This window comes from Sciurus vulgaris (assembly GCF_902686455.1).
Source record: "Sciurus vulgaris genome assembly, chromosome: 12".
Lineage (NCBI taxonomy): Eukaryota > Metazoa > Chordata > Mammalia > Rodentia > Sciuridae > Sciurus > Sciurus vulgaris.
This window is the reverse complement of record NC_136473.1, coordinates 26,860,347-26,877,972: the sequence shown is the minus strand read 5'-3', so window position 1 is coordinate 26,877,972 and position 17,626 is coordinate 26,860,347. Positions and strand designations below refer to the sequence as shown.

Below are 17,626 nucleotides of genomic sequence, written 5' to 3'. Positions count from 1 at the left end.
ATTTGGTGATTAATGGGAAATGCAAGGAGAAAAACTAAAGCAGTTCATGAATATCATTTTAAATCTTAGAAAAGTTCAGCTAGGAACTTTCTGTGGAAAAAGAAGATAATCCATCTTACTTTTGAATTCATTCGTTTAAGGAACTTAGAAAACCTCCAAGTAGATGTTCACCATCTCCTTACCTTGATCTTAAGATCTTTTTTGTTGACCTGAGCATCTTATTTTGTCCTCATCACTCACCCCCTCTGGCATCCATGCTAATCTATTCTGCAACTGTGACAACTTCATGCCATTGTGACTTCTTTCAACAATCTCCTAGTCATCTTTGCAAATTAATCTGCGAATCAAGTCTTCCATAGTCCTCTCCCTAACCACCCCCTTGAATCTGAGTGAACCATTGTTTTCTGAGCATTATCTCTATTACAGCACATGTCTCAGAATACCATCAGTAGTAGTTCTCTTGTCTAATTCCCTCTTGATTCTGTAGCCTGGTCCAGGGAAAGGACTGTGGGAATCAACTCCTGTCATGGTACTGGTCTCGTATTAGGTGTCTCTGAGAGAGGAGAGGACACTATGAATGATCAAAAGAAAACAAATTTGAAATACCCAGAATTTGGACAAGCAGTTGTTGTGCGATAAACAGAAGTTTATGATACAGGGAAAGGAAACTAGTGACAACAGTAACATCTTGAGGATTAATTAATTAATTAAGAAATTAATTCTCTAAGCTTCTGAGGTATAGTTTTAATACCATATGGATCAATTCCTTATACGTTATATTCCTAACTCATATGTGCAAATATGTTACTTTTATTAACTTTGGTTATATTTTACATGGATACGGAAAAAAATTATTGTAGAAAAGAAGAAAAATGAAAAGTCTTGAGCTGGAATTTCTTAGGGGAAATCACTAGGTTTAAAAGTCAATTTTCTCTTGTTTTCTTTAAGTTCTAAATTTCCTTCCAGGGATTACTTTTCATTCTCTTTTAAATTAAATACAAAGTTTTCTAACCAAAACTTTGCCGGGATATCATGAACTCAAACTAGTATTCTAAGAAAACTTTTAGTGAGTTAATTTAAAAAGTTGATTTTTAAAAATTATTGTCATTATTTTTAAAATAGTAAATTATTAGCATTCAAGAACTCAATATTTTGGGCTGGGGATCTAGCTCAGTTGGTAGAATGCTTGCCTTGCAAGCACAAGGCTCTGGGTTCTAATCCCCAGCACTGCAAAAAAAAAAAAAAAAAAAAAAGAACTCAATATTTTTATCCATAAAATTTCTAAAACATAAATATGAACACCCTATATTATTTTTATCAATAGAATCAACATTATTTAAAATCCAGGGTAAAAATGAAAATAAATTATTTTATGAAATGAAAAAAAATTGTTTTTATATTATCCTAGATTAGAGCCATTTACTCTTTATGTTCAAATCAGAAAAGATTTGCCTCTTAACAGTGTTTATAATGTCATAGCTTATACCATTTCCATGTTGTTACTAGCAGTGCCTTAGAATAGATTCCAGTGGTGACATTTTGCATTCGTACTATTATAAACACAGGGACTTGACTAGAAAACACTGTGGTGCTATTTATTTACATTTAAAAATACTTCTAAGATGATCTACATCTTTTATATATTAAAAATTCCAACTGGCCTTTCCATCACAGGCCAGGATACTATAAATAACCAATAATGGCAATTGCTGCTGAGCAAATCTGTAGACTAATACAAAGGTCAAAGATGATAATGCATGATCTTCTTTAACAAAACAAACAAGGCATTGAAATAGTGATACTGAACTCTGATGGCAAATCACAGCAAAGTGAATCTCACATTAGTCTGATTGTAAGGAGATTCAGATCTAGGACCAACTTTCTGTTCTTTTAGTGAATGTATCAGTCCAAGGGTTGGTTCTGTATGTTAACACAGTAGAGCAATAGTCTCAGACATCATAATTACCTCCTTATGCTCTGTTACTAAATTAATTTCTAGTTCAATACAGTCCAGATTTTTTTTTTTAATGGTGCAAAGGCAGAAGTGTTTAAAATCTCAGGGTAGCATAATCCTTAACATTTACTGTCTCCATATGTGAACATCCAAATGGATAAACCATTTAGATTTGGAGCATAGGACAACTTCCCTATTTTTTAAGTCCCTGATAATATTGAAAGAATAAGAATGTGACTGGAAAACCTTTACTTGACACAGATAAATACTTGAAGTCATCATTTCACTGTGGCTAGACTATTACCCAATAGACTGCTTGTGAATTTCTTAATTCCTTTGGACTAGTAGGCTGCTTATTGGTTTTAGAGGATAGAATAAAGCTACTGTTCAAAAGCAGGCACGTAGGAAATGCTAGAATTCATTATAGATGTGAATGGATGCCAAAGGAAGGGTCCTATCCATGCCGAAAGGAGAAAGTTAGAGGGTAATTGTAAAAACCCAATATCTTTCCAAAGGTAAAGGTCAAGGCAGGAAGCTATTGTGTGAGGGAACAGAGTATAATGAATGTATTGTCTAGAGTCTATCCACTACTGAAATGGAGGTAAAACTGAAAACCAAGGGCTGCCAGTCCTGTGATGAAATAGTCAAGAAATAGGAAAGAAATAGGAATGTCACTGAGTGTCTCATTTTTTCATGACATAGAACATGTTGAAAATAATAGGATGAGGGGATGAAGCCCAGTGATTAACCTTCCTGGATCTGTGTTTCATTTTCTGTCAAATTCAACTTTTCAGTCACTCTTTCTTCTAATAATTTTTCCACCCCCTTCTCTTCTTCTGGGATTCCAATTGTATTCATATTGGATTGTTTCCTATTTTCTTACAACTCTCTGAGGTTTTGCTCAGTTTTGTCCATCATTCTGTTTTCTGAGTTAATGATTTCTACTGATACGTTTTCATGTTAATTCCTTCTTTGGCCATAAATCTGCTTCTGATCACATTTCCTGTTTTGGTAAAACTTCGGTTATAGTTTTCAACTCAAAATTTACATTTAGTTACATCAGATTTCTCATTTTATTCAGGATTCCATCTCTACTCGACAATACTATGAGTTTTCTTTGATTTGTTGAATGTACTTTCCTTTATTTCTTAGAATGTATATTACTATAAATTGTAAAATTGTTGTCTGACTTATGCAAAATAATGACCCACTTGTGGTGAGTTGCTATTGACTATTTATTTTCTTAATCCATAAGGGTCACGCTTGCTCTGCTTTTCTAACAGCTTTTCATTGAAAACTGAATCTGGTTGATAATAGGTTGTAGTGGTTGGATTCTGTCATGTTCCTCTGAGGTTTGTTGTTGTTTTCCTATTAAGGAGTTCACTTGCCTGAATTTAAACTGGTAAACTTTACTCCGCAGTATATAACCGCTAATATCTCTGCTGTGTTTATATGACTTTCCACTGTTATTTTTGTTCATTGTGGTGGTCAGCCAAAGACTTTGGCAGGGATGTAGCTCATCTTCTCTGTGGTTCCCATCCTTGTAGGAATTTCCTTATTTATCTTTGCTGTGTCAGTTGTAGACTGTTTACTGAAAAATCTGAAGGTACTTGGTCGTATCCTGCTTTGTGTCTCTATTACAGGAGCAGATAATTATTACAGTCATTGTTACATAGTAGAGAGGGAATCAGCCAACTGTGACCTGCAGGACAAATATAGCCCACTGCCTATTTTTAGAAATACCATTTTAAGTGAACATAACATATAAATGTCCATTCATTTATATACTGTCTATGCTTAGTTTTGCAGCATAAAATGCAGACTTAAGTAGTTGTGATGACTCCATGGACTGGAGTGTAAAATATATACTCTCTGGCTCTTCACAGCAAAACTTCCAGCCTCTCAAACAGACTGCTGTTGAATTTATTCCTTTATATGTTGGTTCTTCCTGTAAAACCACAAATCTATAGTCCCCTAGAAGGTAGGAACAATACTGTATTTTGTTTCACCAGCAATCACTGCAACAATGAATGAGACCAAGTATGTGTTTAAAAGATAATAGTGCATTTTTAAATATTTAATTTGAACTCAAACTACTAAACTACAAAATGAGTGGAAATAAGATAGTTCAATGAAAGCAGATAGTTCAATGAAGTTCTGATTTATTCTTACAATGCATATTTTCCTGGTTAGTTGAAGGGATGAGGTAATGCTATCTTTTTTGGGGGTCGTTACCAGGGATTGAACTTGGGGGTACTCTACCACTGAGCCACATCCCCAGCCCTATTTTGGATTTTATTTAGAAACAAGGTCTCACTGAATTGCTTCGTGCCTCACTTTTGCTGAGGCTTACTTTGAACTCATGATTCTCCTGCTTCAGCCTCCCAAGCCACTGGGATTACAGGTGTGTGCCACTGTGCCTGGCTAGGTAATGCTGTCTTTAATAATAAAATTTGATAGATTTATTTCTGTCATGTCCTAAGTGAGTGCTGTTGTGCCCTTCTCCCAGGAGAGAACAGTCTGAGCTTATACCTTCCAGGACAACTTTATTTACTTGCTCTGCCTTGAGTAGTTCTTATAAATACCTCATGAGGTTAATAGTAAAGGGGCTGTCAGTGATTGCCAATTCTCCAGGTGACTGTGACTCCCAAGAGTTCTCACACACACTTTCAGCTTTAGCCTTCACTCAAATTTTGGTGGAAATGTTAACAGTTTGTATGACACTTGGGTGTCTGCCCAGTAAGAAATGATTTATATCCAGTGTCTCCTTGAAAGAGCAAGTGTTTCCTTAGATTTTTGACAATTGCTTATTTCTGATGAGTATATGAAGAATTGTGATTTTATAGGTTATCAGGGTATTTTCTTGTTCAGGGGAGAAGTCAATGCATTTTTCAGTTTTCTAAATTTTAAGTGGAACCTCAAGTTTGACAAATAGAATTTTGATTCACAATAAACTGTGAATAAATTGTCATAGTCATTGCTGATAACCAAATATATATTTTTTAATTTTGAAAAATATTTCAAAGTTCTTAATGATTCAAATTACTCTGATCTATATTTTGAAAGTCAGGTCAAAACTTTTATTAAAATTTAATAGTTATATAAGTGATTCTGAAAATTATAAGTGTTTAGTTTTTTTTTTTTTTCTTTCAGTCACCTACTTGACACATATTTATTACAGGCTTCCCATATGCCAGGCACAGTATTTTTGGTTGAATACATTAGGGTAGTAGTAAATTTTTTAAAAAACTAATTTCTGTGTTTATTTTGTACATCCCAAAATATTTATACTTTTATAAGGGTCATAAATACATGTGTGTGATTATCCAAGGAAAGTTTAGTGAACAATTGTCCATATCTCTAGAAGAAATATTTACATCAAATTCTATGTGTGTGTGGTGTGCATGAGTGAATGCTATCCCAGATTTGTGCAGTGCTACAATTCTGTTTTTCAGATATCTTTGACTAGGAAATCCAACCCTCATTTAAATTCCATATTAAATTTACATTTCCACATTATGTAGAAGTTACTACAGAGTTATTAGATGAGGGAGTAAGTTTGAATGAAGTAATTTTGAGTATAGGAATTTAGGGTCTAGTAATCTAAGACTTGAAGATAATATTGTGAAGGATCAATTAAAGTATTGCAGAAGAAAGACCAATAGCAAAGGTTTTAAGTGTGCCAGAAGAAAGACCAATTAAAGGGAGACACAGAGAATAGAAATTCCATGATGTATTTTAAGTAATGTCCTGAACCCAAGAAATGGGCATAAATCTAGGAGACTGAATAAAGTAATGTATAAAAATTAAACCCACATGTGGTGTAGAAAGTCATTCCTCAGATCCTGATGTGTTGATTCTTTATCCATTGAAAAAAGTTGAGCAAACTATTGCCTGTGGACCAAATCTGGCTTGATGCCTGATTTCTTAAATTTGATTTTATTGGAATCTGGCTGTAATTATTCTTTTAAACATTGTTCTCTGGCTGCTTTCGTGGTCCAAAGGTAGAGAATCATTGTAACAGAGATCATAAATCCCTCCAAGTTTAAAATATTTACTTTTTACTTAATGGAAAAAAATTTCTCTGACCCCAGTGATAGACCAGTGCATTTGAAGTTACCATCTGTTGATTGTTAGTTACAGGTATGTAACAGACAAAGAGCTTTCATCAGAATGAAAATTAATTCATTCCTTTCTTTACTAGGAAGGTCTTGCTAGGAAGGAAGGAATTAAAAAAAAAAAAAAGGAGAGAGGAAAGGACGGGAGGAGAATAAGAAAGAAAAAAGTAAGGAAGAAAAAAATAAGAAAAATAATTGGTTTTTTAAAAAAGTAAGAAAAGAAGGTAGGAAGAAAGGAAGGAAGGAAAAAACAGGAGAGAGGAAAGGAGGGAAGGAGAATAAGAAAGAAAAAAGTATCTGCTGGTATGGACAGCATGCGTAGTACATTGCTACTTATCACAATGATGCATTTTTTTTACTTGAATGCTAATTACATACAGTTTAGTTCAAGGACCTCACTCTGAGGCAGTGAAGATTTCTAAGCATAGAATCAGATGTTTATTTTTAGAAAGGACCAATAAGAGCACTTGGAAGCCCTTCCTGTGTTTTCTGAAATTCCACAGCAGGGTATAGAGAGTTTGGAGTCAGCTAGTAAAGAGATTTGACACACAATATGAACTGATAAGAATATTTCTTTTCCCTTAATTTATATTGTAAAGTCCCACAAAAGACCTAGAATTGGTCTGGCTTGTTTATGAGGCCTGCTCACTCCAGCAGATGGTAGGTCAGGGACTTTGTTCATCCCACACAATGGTGTTGGCAATAGGGGTGTGGAGAAGTTCTGGACCAATGAGGGTGGTCCACCATAGATCCTAAGGTTATGCTATGGAAGCCATTAGAATACAAGCACCATTGCACACTCTCCATTCAGAGTGCTGTAACTAAGTGCCATAAACAGGGTGAGTTACAAACAACAAATTTTTATTTCTCACAGTGATGGAGGTCAGGAATTCCAAGATCAAGACACAGAGAGATTTGATATCTGATGAGGACCTTCTGTTTCATTGCCTTCCGGACCTGTCTTAATGTGGTGGAGAAATGAATTACTTCTCTGGGGCCTTTCTTAGATGGGCACTAAACTCATCAGGAGGGTTTCACCCCATGATTCCATAAACCCAAAGATTGTACTCACAAAATGCTATCACTGTAGGCACTAGGATTCTAACAAATGAACTTTAGGGGTCATGAACATCCAGACCATAGCAAATTCCTTATATTTTCTGCTACTCAAGAAGCTAATAAAGCTTATGGCAACTTTTAGTAGATCATTTCCACACAATTATGGTAAAAGAGCCTATAGTGTTGCAGTGAATCAAAGGGCAGATCTCAACCCAAAGAATGAGCTTGGAGAATGTCACTCTCCTACTATATGTGTACAACTCAAATCTTAAATGGTCTTACTAACAATATTTTATTTGACCACGCAGGGTATTTTTTCCCTATAATTTAATTAGGATGACTCCTCAGGAGATTCTCAACTAAGGAAAAAAACAATCTTTTTCTTAATCGATGTTGTAAGACTTTAGAAATTGATTATCCTATAGGGTGGTTTTTAAACATTATTATGCATTATAAATCAATTACTTTTTATAATGACTTTTAAAATGACTTGTACATCATCACCTTGGCTGTTTTGAAACATTTGAAAGCATAGTCACAACTTTCTTAAAAACTTGATGATGTGGTTTATGATATGTTTTATTAGGAAAAGATATGTTTCTATAAAACATCCTCTTTCCTGCTCTGTATGAGAAAAGATAATTTGAAGGTTGGTAGAGACACACAGATGTTTTATGGGTGACGGCACTGTTGGTTGTGCTGATTATGGCTGTGCTCCTTCTAGAAGGGGAGCTGATTTCCTCTGCAGGTACATGCTTGAATAATCTCATCCCAGACACAGGCCAGTGTTTGGGTAATTCTTCATTTTTCCATTAGGAATCATACATACATCATGTGCCCCCAATTAATACCTGTAACACTGGCGACCGAATGATTTACTTTTACATTGGTGCCGTGTGCTCAGTTTGATATAAAAACACAAATGCACTTCTGCTGTTTGCATTTTTCAAATTGATCTCCTGACATATCTCCCCCTTTCCCGTTCATTGCAGGCATAAGGGATAGTTTAAGGGTGTAGACTCTTAGAGCATTGTTTTCATAAGTCATCTTATATTTGTCCTTGCAACTGAATTTTTTAGAATGACATTTGATTAGGGAAGTGAAGCGTACATTTTGTTTTTTCATCTGTATAGTTTTTAGGAAATTAACAAAGGAAGCTCTATTTAAAGAACCTTTGACTAATTACTTTTGTCATTGCCATAACTATGACTTTAAGATTCTTAATTCCTCCTTGGTGTCTGTATCTATTAATTTTACTCAATCTTTTCTTCTGGGTACTTTTTGTTTGTTCTTTTGTTTGTATTTTTTTTTTGTTTGTATTGTTTCATTTTTTGCTGTGTTTCTGTTTTTGCCCCAGTCTGGAACAGTGACCAATTCTTTTTTTAATGTTAATCAGCTCTTCATAAGTGAGGATTTCCACATCCAAGGAATCAACCACAGATCAAAAATATTTGAAAAAATAATCTGTGTTTATTGAACAGAATTATTTTCTTGTCATTATTCCCTGAACAATACAGTATAATGACTATTTATATAGGATTTACATTATACTAGATATTATAAGTACTTTAGAGGTGATTTAAAGTATACAGGAGGATGTGCTTAAGTTATATCCAAATATGATTACATTTGATATAAGGAACTTGAGCATCTGGGGATTATGGTATCTCTGGGGGACTGGGGCAGCAAGAGTCCTGAAATCAATCTTCATAGATGCTGAGAGACAGCTATAATTTTGTCTGGTCTACAATTTCTGTCACTTTCTTATTCTTTTTATTTATACATGTGTTTTAATAATTTTCAACTCTTTTATGTAGAATTTTCTAAAGATCTAACCTGTACCATGAATGGTATAGGAAACAAAATTGATACTACTCTCAAACAGAAGCATAACTATATTAACATCATGGGATATCTGATTCAGTTATTGTTTGTATATATGTAGTTACCTGCTTTGTATATGTAAATCACACATACATACATATATCTAAACATTATGAACATCTGGCCTAGTTCATGGTACATAGGAAACACTCAGTAATTGTTAATTTCATATGTGGTACAAATATTTTCTCCCATTCTCTCATTGTCCTTTTGATCTTCACATTGGTATATATGGAAATCAGAAATCCTTAATTAAGGATTCTATTTCAATATTTCCTTTAATAGTCAGTGATTTTTATATACTTTAAAGAACTTACTCCCACATCATGCTCATATTGTTATATTATTTTACATGGGCTTTTCTTGTTTTACCTCCCATACTCCAAATATAATCTACCTGGAATTTTTTTTTTTAACTACTGTCAAATACAAATCAAGTTTAATTACTTCCCCTCAGGGATACAGGGATACCTAATATTTTCAGTTCATTTACTAAAAAAAAAAAAAAAAAGTCCCTTTTTTACTGTTCTGAAGAGTCAAACTTTTCTTAAAATAAGTGTCCAGATAAATTAAGATCTGTTATAGGATTATTTCTTCCAGCTCTGTGGGCTTTCTTCTCTTGCTGTCTTAATGTCTTAAGGTTCCTCAGGCTGCTGTGACAAATACCACAAGCTGGTAGCCTATAAGCAAGAGGCATTTCTTTCTTATAGTTCTAGAGACTGGGAAGTTCAAGGTGAAGAGCCAGCAAACTGACTGGTGAGGGTCTGTTTCCTTGTCCTTGGGAAGGACAGTGTCTCCTACATCCTTATATGTGAAGGAGCTAGCTAGCTCTCTGGGATATCTTTTATAAAAACAGACATCCTATTAAGGTGACCTAATTACCTTATTCAATCACCTTGCTGTGTATTACCATTACCTTGGTGTTTAGTATCAAAGCACAAACATACCATATCATTTGGTTACTACATGTTCCTAATGAGTCTGATTGAGTCCACCAGCTTTATACTCCTTCTAAATAATATTGACAGCCCATTGCTTTCTCTTTGTATTTCTATATGAAGTTTAGGATTAGTTTACCAATTTCTGATAAATAAATTCTGTTGTGAGTGTGTTGGGATATTGATAGATCTGTGTATCAATTGGTGAAAACTGACATTTAAACATGGAGGCTTTCAATTTACATACACAGTGCTTCACTGGAATTGGGCAGTACTGGTTTAGGAGAGTTGATGGGACACATTTCCTCTCAACTCCCATCCCATGGGGAGGCAGAGAAAAAGGTATTATAAAGATTTATTTGCCATGTTAAATATTATTATGTATCTTAAGTTCATTACAAAGAATTAGTAGATTTGAAGGAGTGGATTTGTGGATATAATACAATCCAGTTTCTACTTTTCAAAAGATTATTCCAAGTGATATGTGAAGAGTAGATGCAGTGAATCAAAAGTAGAAATGGGAAGGCCCATTGCAGTTTTGATTCTAGGCAAGAGATGAGATGAGTTTGCTTTAAGGTGATGGCATTAAAATTATAGAGGAATGGATTAGTTACTTTAAAATCATTTTTATAATAAAATGTTTAAATTTGTAATAAGTCTGAGAGTGACTTAAAGAAAGATTCTCAGATTAAATGAATGATGTATACAGAAATGTGTAAGGTTGTTTTCTTGATTGTTCTTACTTCTGCATGCTTGAGTGTCTAAGTCTGTCTTTATTCTTGATGTCTCTGGGATACTGAGATATTAAGCATACAAAAAATAAAAACTGAAAAGTGATTTTTTCATTGAGATGCAATAAAGACAAATTAACATAGTAATCCTAATAATTCTGCCTCTTAACTGTCTAGACTCATACCCTCTGTGGTTTGTAGGACACTAAATTTATTTCATTAGTAACAACTAATGACATAAACATAAGTACAAATTACAACTCCCATTGACTTAATGCTAAGATCAACTAGGTACTTTGTTAGATGTTCCACATATTTAATGCTAATTCTTAAGATCTTAACACAGAACTATCCCATTTTATAAAATGTAGAACTTGACACATTCAGAGAAGTTAGCCTACCCGAAGTTGCCTGCCTAGTAAATGACAAGGCCAGAGGCCAGACCCCGTCAAATCTTTTGCAGACAATTATATCCCCAGTGACTTGGATAGCCACTGGCAAGTCTGGTAAGGCTGAACACTCAATAAATATGTCATGACTGAATGAATACGTCTGTTTTCCCATTTGCTATTAATAATTCACATTTCTCAAAAAAATGATAAAACTTTCAAACTAAAATGAATTTAGTAAATAGCAAGCTTAAACTTTGCATATCTAGCAACTGTATTTATGTTAGAAAGTGGAAAGAAATCAAGTTAATAAAAGAAAGAGAACAAGAGAGTTGGTCTCAAAATATGAAGAATTGCTTCTTTAATACTTTAAAAGCCTGTGTATAACCTAGTGTGTCTTAATGTTTTATTATTTCTTTTTCCAATTGATAGTTAAAGTAGGGGTGTAAACTTTTTGTCTTTTATTGCAAGAGTACATTTCTATTTAATTGTTTATATTTTTTTCCTTTTTAAACTTTGGGCCTAGGAAAGGAAAAACACTCTTTAAAATTACCTATTTGATTAATAGGGAGAGAATAAATTTGAACCAAAACCCTTTTCGACTTATGAGTTGAACTCCAGTTTTATTTCTGTTTTACATGCCTTTTTATTTGTATATTTTCTTCTTTTATGCCTCCTCTAAAGGTTTTCCATGCTTCAGGGACTCATTTACCCACATGAAAATTAGTTCTAAAGGCAGATGAGGATATTCATAATACCATTGTTTAAAAAATATTAACCACTTTATTACTAATTTGGTCATTTCAGCCTTTACCATAATTTATACACCTTCTACCAATGGATCTCATTACAAGGACCATGAATTCAAAATCAAAATGGTAGAATTATTGCTGATGATTGTGACAGACCATAATTATCCTATAAAACTTTGCACTTTTAGGAGAAATGGTACAATAATAAAATATGGTCAGTGACAAGCTGTGTTATGTTTTATGATCTTCTTCTTCTGTTTTACTCTGGTAAATATTTTCCCCAGAAATACCACAGATGGCTGGTACCTGTATGCTGACAGTTCAAATGGGAAATTTGGTGACCTGGCTGACATCCTCACTCCTGTCATTTCACTCACGGGACCAAAATGTACCTTGCTGTTTTGGACTCACATGAATGGTGCCACGGTTGGGTCTCTCCAGGTACTGCTTAGGCAATGGTGTTTCCTTAATTCTCTCTGTGAACATACATGCTGCATAATTTAGTGTCATTTCAACATTGTTTTATGACAAATAAAAATGGGCAATTATTAACACTTGACTAGTTTCATAATGATATAATTGAGAAAAAGCTTTAGCAGAATTGGACATTAGTGATTGGTAATTTTATTTTTATTTAATTTATGATTATATTCCGAGTTCACAGCTTCTGTATAATACTAATTTATACTTGAAAGTTTCATTGTTCTGCATATAACAATCAAATGTATACACTTTGGTGATATTTGGATATGCATCCTTGTTTTCTTGGAAAGTAGTAGTGCTGTATTCTCCGACAGTCTCTTTCAAATTATTTCTTTGAGGAAAAAGTATCAAACTGCTTCAGATCATAAAATATTTCATGAATAGCGGAGACAAATTCCATATACCTTTCAGTAAGATTTCCCAGTTGTACCAATGATGTCCTTTACAGCAAAAATATCTAATACAAGTTCACATATTGCACCAAGTTCTTTCTTTCTACTGCTCTTCAAATGGATGATTCCTAACCTTTCCTTTACACTATTTTAAAGAAGTCTATCATTTTGAAAATCATCTCTCAGGCTGGATTTACTCTGTGCATATTTTACTGTAACAGCACCAATATTATATTCTTTTTATTGCATCTCATTAGTAATAAATGTCTATCAATCCCATTAGATTTGTTTCCTTTATTAATATTTGGGGAGAAACATTTAAGGGTATATGAAATCTTGATCTTGACTCAAATTCACTCACTAGTTTTTGCCACCATTAGTGCTTTTCACCTGAATTAATTTTACTCAGGTGATTGCTTATTGTGATTTTATAACTCTATTATTTGATCTACATTTGAAGTTTCCCTTTCTCTCGTAAAGAAAATAATATTCTCATTTTTCTATTTGCACACATTGTTTTATATTGGTATGGACTAATGAGTTCCTATTGTAGTCAATGTGTTACAGTCTATTATTCTTTATTTGGTCCTCAAATTGTCCCAGATTAGGTCATAAGAGTCTGTTTAAACTGGCCTCAAGCTCTCCTTAAAAAGCCTCATTATTCCTTGAGCATTTTCTTCCTTTTTGACTTATAAAGTCCAAACTCGTTTTCATCCTCCATATCTTTGGAACTGACTATTTCTGGTTAGCTTCTGTTTTCTTTTGATAGACTAAGATAAACAGGCAAAATGGAGGGATTTTTCTAGAATTTTAATATGGATCCCTAAGTCCAGTTTTTCCATCCTGGACATGCACTAATAGAGGACAGGATAAGATTCCTTGCTAATGTGCATAAACACAGACTTACATAGATGAAGCCAACTAGTTATTGTAGCATCTCCATTCAGACTCATTTTTATAGCCTATGCGTTGTTTTCTAGGCAGCCATATCTGAAAAATAAATACACAAATTCCAGAATTGTTTACCATGCATTGTTTTAGACCAGTGCAATCTTGCTAGAAGCAAGCCATAAAGGCACTCTCCCTTTCAAATCCTGTTAGTTTGTTTTGCCAGTTAAATTTGTGTTTAGCATATTTGCTATAAGATGAGACTTAGGTTACCTACTTTTTTTTTTAATTCAATACAGAGAAAGAGAGAGACTGCTGATCTGCTTCTTAACCACTTCTTTCCCAATAGATTTATTGCAGTTTTTATACTGAGAAATTCCTCTTCCATTTTATTATTGTTTATTTTCTAGAATTTTCCTGGCAACTATCAAATATTAGTTTTCTCAAAAATATAAACATCTTCAAAAATGCTGGCAGATTTTTTAAAAATTGGAAATAATAAACTTCATAAATCAATTTAGGACTCTTTGATAAGTAAAATGTCTTACCAAAAGTTGTTTGAAAGTATATTTGTGTGTATATATGCCTGTGTGTTTAATTGTCTTTAAGTGTTCACATAGTCTTATGGATTGAAGTTATAAGTTATGTTTTGGTTTGCATTGATTTTTTAAAATTGGTTTTAGGCGAAACAATCAATATAGCCTACAGTACAGGTTAGTAAAATGAAAATTATTTACCTGGTGTAGTTTGGTTGATATTAATTATCATAAATATGCTTTTATCTTTTCAGAGTAAAATATTATATTAGTAAGTGAAATATTATGAATTAAAAATTTATAAGCCGCTAACAGAAAATTAAAATGGCAATACATATCCGTATTTTTATATATGACTGAATAACAAAAGTGTTATTTTATAATATGTTGCTTGAATGCATTTTTCCTTAGTAGTTTGTACTACTGTGATATTCATACAAAGATCTTTTTTCTATATATTATTTTCAGTATTTTTCAAAAATCATTTTCTTTTATTGGTAAGAAATTATTATTTTTTTTTGACATTGATAATATTTTTCGTTACCTTGAATTTTATAGGCCAAGAATTTGGTGACTTTTTTTCTAGCAACAATTACTTTGGAAGTTCTAGTCATATAAAAATAAAGTCATGTGATTTTAACTTAGAAAATTATAATACCATTAAAAATTATTTTCACTTTTGAAAGTCAACTCCATGTATGTATGTTATGTCAAAATACAGTCTACTGTCATGTATAACTAAAAAGAACAAATAAAAAATTAAAGTCAAAGCCTTCAGAAACCCTATCTGAATAGTTGTACAAACTGTAGTTTTAAAAGTCTGTTGTGAAGTATTAAGTAGGCCCTATTAGTTGGTTATTTTCAGATATAGAACTATTCTGCTCTTTCCTATTATCATCAGTGACTCTCTTGATGGCCTATTTTGTATCATTCTAAAAGAAGAGCCAGAATTATTTGTCTAATGAAACCAATGTGAATTCTCCTTTAGAGTTGAGAGTTATCAGCTTCCATCACCATAACAAATACCTGAGATAATCAAATGATAGAAAAAAACTTTACTTTTGCTCTCAGTTTTGGAGGTTCCAGCCCATAACCAATTGATCCCATTGTTTTGGGGCCAGTAGTGAGGCAACACATTATCATAGGAGTTCATTGTAGAGCAAAATGGCTCACTTCATGCTTAGGATACAAAAGAGACAAAGAAGAAGGGGCTGGGGTCCTTCTATCCCCTTCAATGACACTCCAACAATAATCTAAGACCTCCCAGTAGGTCCCATCTCTTAAAGGTTTCCTGATCCTTGGGTAAGACCACACTGGGGACCACACCTTTACCACATGAACTTTGGAGGAACATTTAAGATTCAAACTATATAGCAGGTACTGATGGGAATTTGTCCTTTCCAAGGCTGTAAGGCAGGGAGCTCTTACTTTACAGTGCTATATGTATGCATATCACTCATCTGTCCTGTTTAGCTGAATGACTTACATGGTAATGTTACTGCCTCCTTTAACCTAATGGATAAGAAAAGTCTTTCTCAAAAGAGTATGTTAGGAAGTAATTTCACATGTTTTCCATTTAAACACATATATTATTAAGTATATAAGATATCAACTGTTAACTCCTGTCAAATTTTATACAACTAATGTATTTGAGTTCCTAATAAAATAGTACCCAGATACCTTGGTGCTTGATTGACAGATATTCATGTACACCTTTATTGTTCAAAGCTTTTGAGATATCCTGAGGGCATAGTACTATACCATTCCAGTCAAAATCAAATGAAAAATGTCTCGTCTTTTCTCTTAGGAACCTCAGGTAGATATTAAAAATTTTAAGAATAACTTGGAAAATTCCACATTTAAAATTTATTAAGACAAAATGTTTCAATACCTATTGATTTATCTCCTCAGGTGCTCATCAAGAAAGGCAATGTGACTTCTAAAGTGTGGGCTCAAACAGGACAGCAAGGAGCACAGTGGAGGAAAGTAGAAGTTTTTTTAGGCATTCATGCCTACACACAGGTTTGTAATCCAATAACTTTGTCCAGAAAGCCTTTTGTTAATTTTTTTTCTTTCATGCTAATTTATTTCTTTCACTCAATCTTTGAGTCTTCCCATTTTCAGTTTGAGAAGTTATATGAAGAACCCAGCATTTAACACTCCATATGGCACTTTCCATAAGGAATTTACAATTCTAGAAAACCCTAACTTCTCCCAATTAGATAGTCATACTTCTAGGAACATTTAATTTGAATGGCAACTTTACTCCTCAGTCCATTTCTCACTTGTAAAGAACACACCTCCCTTGATTCTGAAAATATATTCTCAGAGACTGGTAAAATTATTCCAAATGTGATTTGAAAGGCAATTTTCTGAAAGCACTTTATAGGATTGAACCTTATTATATGTAACAGAGTTATATAATTCAAAATTATTTGGAAAGTCATAATATTATGTTATGCAACATTTGACCTTATGTAGATTACAATAATATTAGGGGTTAAGACATGCAAATTATATTAAAATTCAAGTGGTGCATGGATTAAAATATTGCCATTTAAAATAATCATGTGCCAAGATATTTGGTACAAGTTTTATTTTTTATGGATTATCAAGCAAACGAGAGCCCCATGAGCATTTTCTTGGAAGATGAAGCTTTGATATTAAGATTTGGATAAGTACAGTAAGAATTCAGAGCTATTTATTAGGAGAATATTTTCTTTTGGTCTTAATTACCTGGAACTTAATTTGATGACATAAGAATCACTTGACTCCAGATAGAAGGGCTGAGATTTTTTCTAAATATTGTATTTTCACTCTTCTGTGTGTGTAAGCACAGATAATCATGATGGCTATGAATGTTCCAGCAACATTCTATGAACATGAGCTTTCTCTGATAGGTGAGCCCCCTTCAACTCCAGTGGAAACCCAGGCTGGACAGAGTGGTTTACATTGATATAGCATTATGTCCAGAATGATATGTGTGGTAAATCCCATGACTTTTTCCTCTTACTATAGTATACATTTTTCTTTGTAAATCATTTGTATCTAATTTAGGATATGAAGTCCAATCTAAACATATAAAGATTGGATAGCAATTTAATGTCCTTGTACAATACAAAATTTATTATTAAAAGTAGTCCAGATATTCAGTCTTCTACTCCTTAAACTGAGGCAAGAAAAATCCTTAGCAAGAATTTGTAGACAGTTCTGCTGCTAGCAGACACAGGCTTCCATCCTAGGCAATAAATTCTTAGTTCTTCATTCTTGGCACATGGATTCTTTTTATGGTAAAATGTATGTTCAAAATAACCTAAAGGGGGATTTTGGCAATTATGAATTTGACTTTTCTAAAATTTGAAGTTTTCACATATTAAAATTTGATGAAAGAATTATACTCAAGTTTTTTGAATCTTTAAATACTAATAGCTTGTGAACTCTTGCTTTTTCATGTGACTCACTTCTGCCCTAATTGAGCATCTGCTATGTGCAAAATGCACTA

General features: G+C 33.3%; 1 protein-coding gene across 1 annotated transcript in view; it reads left to right on the top strand.

Annotated features, from left to right (window-relative positions):
• The window catches only part of MALRD1 (MAM and LDL receptor class A domain containing 1), a gene marked incomplete at its 5' end in the record, with an annotated part of 672,621 nt that overhangs the window by 264,055 nt on the left and 390,940 nt on the right, over nt 1-17,626 (top strand). Inside the window, 2 exons of the mRNA XM_079107637.1 lie at nt 12,110-12,266; nt 16,036-16,146. Of these exons, the coding sequence (XP_078963763.1) occupies nt 12,110-12,266; nt 16,036-16,146 (268 nt within the window). The remainder of the gene's footprint in view (nt 1-12,109; nt 12,267-16,035; nt 16,147-17,626) is intronic.